Source organism: Cryptomeria japonica, chromosome 7 (assembly GCF_030272615.1).
Source record: "Cryptomeria japonica chromosome 7, Sugi_1.0, whole genome shotgun sequence".
NCBI lineage: Eukaryota > Viridiplantae > Streptophyta > Pinopsida > Cupressales > Cupressaceae > Cryptomeria > Cryptomeria japonica.
The window spans coordinates 756,764,690-756,769,592 of NC_081411.1; the positions used below are offsets into that span (position 1 = coordinate 756,764,690).

At 35.4% G+C, this 4,903-nt stretch overlaps 1 protein-coding gene across 1 annotated transcript; it reads left to right on the forward strand.

Moving 5' to 3' along the window:
• The first annotated feature begins 1,217 nt into the window (after positions 1 to 1,217).
• Positions 1,218 to 3,274, forward strand: LOC131074586 (uncharacterized). The gene is made up of 4 exons (XM_058011222.2): positions 1,218 to 1,411; positions 2,252 to 2,391; positions 2,490 to 2,697; positions 2,786 to 3,274. The coding sequence occupies exons 1-4, from the start codon at positions 1,339 to 1,341 to the stop codon at positions 2,911 to 2,913; spliced, it is 549 nt and encodes a 182-aa protein (XP_057867205.2). The 5' UTR covers positions 1,218 to 1,338; the 3' UTR covers positions 2,914 to 3,274.
• Positions 3,275 to 4,903: the final 1,629 nt, after the last annotated feature.

The window sequence follows — 4,903 nt, forward strand, 5'->3', positions numbered from 1 at the left end:
TTTTCTGTGTGAAATTATTTTCTTAAATATATTCACATTTTGTTTTACTTGTGTTTCTTAATAAGTATAATACTTTTCTTACTTAATAATTATTCTACTTAGAATTTATTTATTTATTTCATATATACATGCATTCATAAAGTTTAATTTTTAGTTAGAATTTTTTTTATGATTCTTTTTATTTTTCTTTATTTTAAAATGTGTGAGTGAAATAAATATTATATTCTTATGTACTCTTTTTTAGTTTCATTTGTAAACATTAATATTAAAATAAAAAATAAAAAATAAATATCATTTCACAAAATAAAAAATAATTAATTTATAATATATATATTTATTTTTTATCATCGACAAATGAAAATAAAAATATACAATTATTTTACATTTATCTATTTTCTTTATATAGTCAATTATTTTGATTATATTTTCTATGTCTTATATGCATAATCATCACATAACATTTTCTAGCATCTTCATTTTCTAGCATCTTCCCCTTATAAAACACTTCTAAATATGATATAGATATTTTCAATACATTGATCTAAAATCTTAATAATGTGATTCATCAATTATTTATAATTTTCCTTATTATGGTCATAATTTTTTATTACATACGTTTGAAACGTCTAGATATTTTGAAGACTTTGTGACGAAGAGAAAACCCCACATAAGAAATTGGCAAGCCCTCATGATTACGAGAAAAATCCAAACAGACCTTTCAAAAGATTACGACAAGCACAAAATCCCGTCTCCCACGATTTTGATTAAATGCGAATAACAGAGCAAATCACGTCCGCTCTTCCGTCAAATCGGAATCTATCAGCTCTAGCAAACCACGCGTCATCTGAAATAAGCCGACTTACAAACAAAAGTCTCTTTCGTTGAAAACCGACCTTCCAACAAAGTTGTACCCTTCATTTTGTTTTCTAATTGGCGGCAATTTCTGAGGCGGTTCACAAATTCCTCGTGGACCAGCCCAATGTTAGTTTGGCATGGAAATTCAAAGTTTTATAGAAAAAATGGACACGCATTAAACCCCACAGCGTAACTCACGGAGTCTTATAACCCCACAGTTTGATTGGGTGACTCTAGTTATTCGCCAGCTTTTTCGGATTCCGTTTGAATTACGAAAGCCCAGAAACTTCCGAGCGACAAGGGTACCGTTACTCTCGCTTCTGTCGAGCAAAGTGCGTCTATAAATAGACAACCTTACTTTGCTTTGTTCTCCACAACGTCTCATCATAGCATAACAGCAATTCTTGTGCCTTAAGTTTGCTCTTTTTCTTGCTTTTTTATTTTGCTTGGGCAAGGGAAGGAGTGTTCAGATTGCATTAACCAATGGCTTTTGAAATGAGAGTTGCGGTTGCAATTTCTTTGGCGCTTTTGGGCTTGCAAAGCGTTCTGGTTATGGGTACGTTAGTTTGGTTTTCAAAGAATTCTTAGATGACATTATGGTATTTTGAATTGTTTGTTTCTGCTCATAGGAATACATAAATTAGATTGTCTGAGTACTAATTCTGTGACAGGTGACTTATGTGTATATGTTGTACCTAATCTATAAGTGTTTAAGTTCATCTTATAAGAGTAAACACTGCCCACGGCCTGTGCTTAAGCTCGTTATTAATCTTACCATATATTTGTTTTGTTTAGATGGTTACTGTTGTCATGTGAGACCTTCAACTCTTTCAGTCATCTTAATTTCTTGGGTAGTGCTCTTATCAATAGTTCAAACTTTTGGTTTAGTGGCAGTCAATGTGTTAACAAAATTGACGATTCTATTGGGGTTTTATTCTAACCCTCGACAACAACCTTTTTCGTCAAGATAGTGTTCTTACCAACAGTTTGAGCTTTTGATTTAGTGGCAGTCAATCTGTGTTAACAAAATTGGCGACTGGGTTGGGATTTGAGTCCCGCCCTCAACAGCTTACTCATTGTTGACTTTGTCCAATACGGACCTCTAAATTTGGGTGACTAAACTGCCATTACCAGTTTAAACTTTTGATTTAGTGGAAACCGGTCTGTATTAACAGTTAGTATTTTTTACCAGTATAGGTTGACAGGCTAAGTTGTGAAGGTTGTACAACATGGGAAGGAAAATGGATTGTTTCTCAATAGGTTTATACTAAATGGCTAAAATTGTAATGGGTTGTTAATTATGATTCAGTATCTGATGTTCAAGTCATTTCGTTATAAGCTTATTGTTATGAAATTTACATTATATTCCTAAGTCGTGAATAGTAATTTTATGCAGGTGAAGGTGTGGAATGTGAGAAACTACCAGTAGAGATGTGTGCTTTCTCGGTCTCGTCCTCTGGAGCTCGCTGTGTGCTCGAGAAGAAATACACCTTCGTTGCCTCCACACACGAATCATCAGTAGAATACCAATGCCAGGTAATATACTCTCTTACAATACTCCAATCTTTTCCTATTTCTTTTTCAAAGGATAGTTAAATTGAATAATGAGTGGTGCATGAGCAATTATATTGCAGTCATCGGGCGTAATGGCGGAGAAGATAATGGAATGGATTGAGAGCGACGAGTGCCTGCAAAGCTGTGGGTTGCAGAGAATGAGCGTTGGCATGTCCACTGATGATCTTTCCAAAAATTCTCATTTCACCTCTAAATTGTGCTCAGACAAGTGCCAAAACAGCTGCCCCAACATTGTGAATCTGTACCTCAATCTGGCTGCAGGAGAAGGTAAGTGACCCATTATTCTTTTTTCCATCCTTCTCAAGATACAGTATTATATTATTGAGGGAGATGGTAACAAGAATAAGGATTGCAGGAATATATTTACCTCACCTGTGCGAAGCCCACAAAACACGAAGCAGGAGAATGATATTCGAGACTGTTGCACCTGGACCAACTGTGAAGACCTTTTCCCTTGCTGGACTTGCCCCTGCACCCTACTAGAACATATATTATACGCTTCTTTGCCAATAATATTGTATTTAGTTAATACTATGTTGTCCATTACTCATAGATTAAGTAATCTATGGCTATGGATTTAGAATTTCCCATACATACTTATTTGCCAGTAATATTGTATTCAATCAATCGTATCGTTTCCAGTCTTCATAGTATAAGTGATCTATGAAGTTAGAATTTCTCATATTGTAGATGCAAGAATGTCAAGCAATCTAGCTATAAAGCAATTTGTGGTACAGAATACAATCTAGCTATAAAGCAATTTGTGGTACAGAGTACAGTCTACCTAAAGTTATTAATAAAAGCGCATTTCATTGCGATTTGCGGAAACGTTATAGGATTTTTATTGGTTTGTTTTCAATCAAATTTTAGCTCCCTTAAAATTAATCGTATATAAAAATTTGGTCGTGTAAAATCTGTGTAAACTCTTTGACCAAGATGTTAATTATATAAATTTTCAATAATATTTGATTTCACACTACCGTGACGAACGGGTTGAATGATGTCGTACGACACACAAACATAAAGAGAGGATTGACGTCCTTAAATTTGGTTTGTTAATTTAATTTCATTTAAATTATATTTTAGTGTAAGACTAGTATTGATCCAGGAGGATATGCTCCGATATTATCGACAACAAAAAAAATTAGTTCTGTTGGGAGGGTCGAACACGTGACCACCCCACCTACATACAAGCTCTATGCTCCACAACTCTACCGCGAGATCTCCGTTGAATAATCTGGGAGGCAGGTTTATTTAAACAGCCACCAATCCGCTAAGAGGGGGATTCGTGTGGGTCGAAACCCCGACCCCCCTATTTTCCGTTTGTCTCTCCAAACCGCTAAGCTGCCCACGATTTTCGGCGAAAAACTGGCAAAATATCTATTTAAAGAAGCTCGTCACGATAAGGCCGAAATTTGAGGGTTCGGGTCAAGCCCGAGTTCCTCCAAAATAAAACATAAAATCAAAATATAAACCCAAAAAGATTATCAGGGTATATTTTAAACGGGCTACGATTATTTTTAAAAGATTTTAATATTGTTCAAGGGGGATTTTGAAAATTTATTGTTGTGAATGCAAATATTGTAGTGATTGGTGATCAATGTGGATGATTGTTTGTTTGTCCATTAGATAGTGCTTCCATTTTTAAGCACTCTCAACTAGTGCATAAAGTTTCTTATCATAAGTAGGATACTTAGTCACTGCAGATGTGAAAGTTTCAGAGTGATAACATACCGGCTTACCTCCTTGCATTAGAACTCCTCTCATGGCAAACCCACTTGAATCGGTTTCGATTTCAAATGGTTTCTGTAAATCTGGGAAAGTCAGAACAGGTGCAGTGCTCAACTTCTGCTTCAAAGTGTTGAAAGCCTTTTGCTGAGGTCCTCTCCACTGGACAGTTGTCTTTGTACTTGTCAATGCATGCAATGGCGATGCTATATAGGAGAAGTTAAAAATCAATTTTCTCTAATACTGAACAACTCCTAAGAAACTTCTGACTTGAGTTACGGTACTTGGCTTAGGCCATTTTACAATTACCTCGACCTTCGCAGGGTCGATTTTCAATTGACCATTTCCTACAACATAGCCTAAGTACACTAGAGATGTCTTTGCGAACTCGCATTTTGACATCTTTACATAGAGTTTTTCTTTTCTCAAAACATAAAAAACTGATGTTATATAGAAACGATGTTATATAGAAAGAAAGTAGTCTTCCATTAGGTCAAGGTACAAGCTTATTTTATCTATCCATGCTTTAGATTTTTAGCTCAAGGCACAACGACTCACTACAGCGTTGATGACTACCAAGGAATCAACCTCCATATCAATGTGTCAAAACTTTAGGAATTTGTAGAGACAGAGGAGATCCTAGACGACAGGCAACACTACATGGTTGTTGGTATCCATGGGAAGCTTTATGGTACCAGTCCAGATAACCTTGGCTTGGTCATTTCTAATGATAAACCTAGCAGTC

What these genes read in the sequence shown, in the direction of transcription:
- LOC131074586 (XM_058011222.2), top strand. Translation starts at nt 1,339, where the DNA reads ATGGCTTTTGAAATGAGAGTTGCGGTTGCAATTTCTTTGGCGCTTTTG. An exon ending in GCAAAGCGTTCTGGTTATGG is followed by an intron (nt 1,412 to 2,251) that starts GTACGTTAGTTT and finishes AATTTTATGCAG; the next exon opens with GTGAAGGTGTGGAATGTGAG. An exon ending in CAGTAGAATACCAATGCCAG is followed by an intron (nt 2,392 to 2,489) that starts GTAATATACTCT and finishes ATTATATTGCAG; the next exon opens with TCATCGGGCGTAATGGCGGA.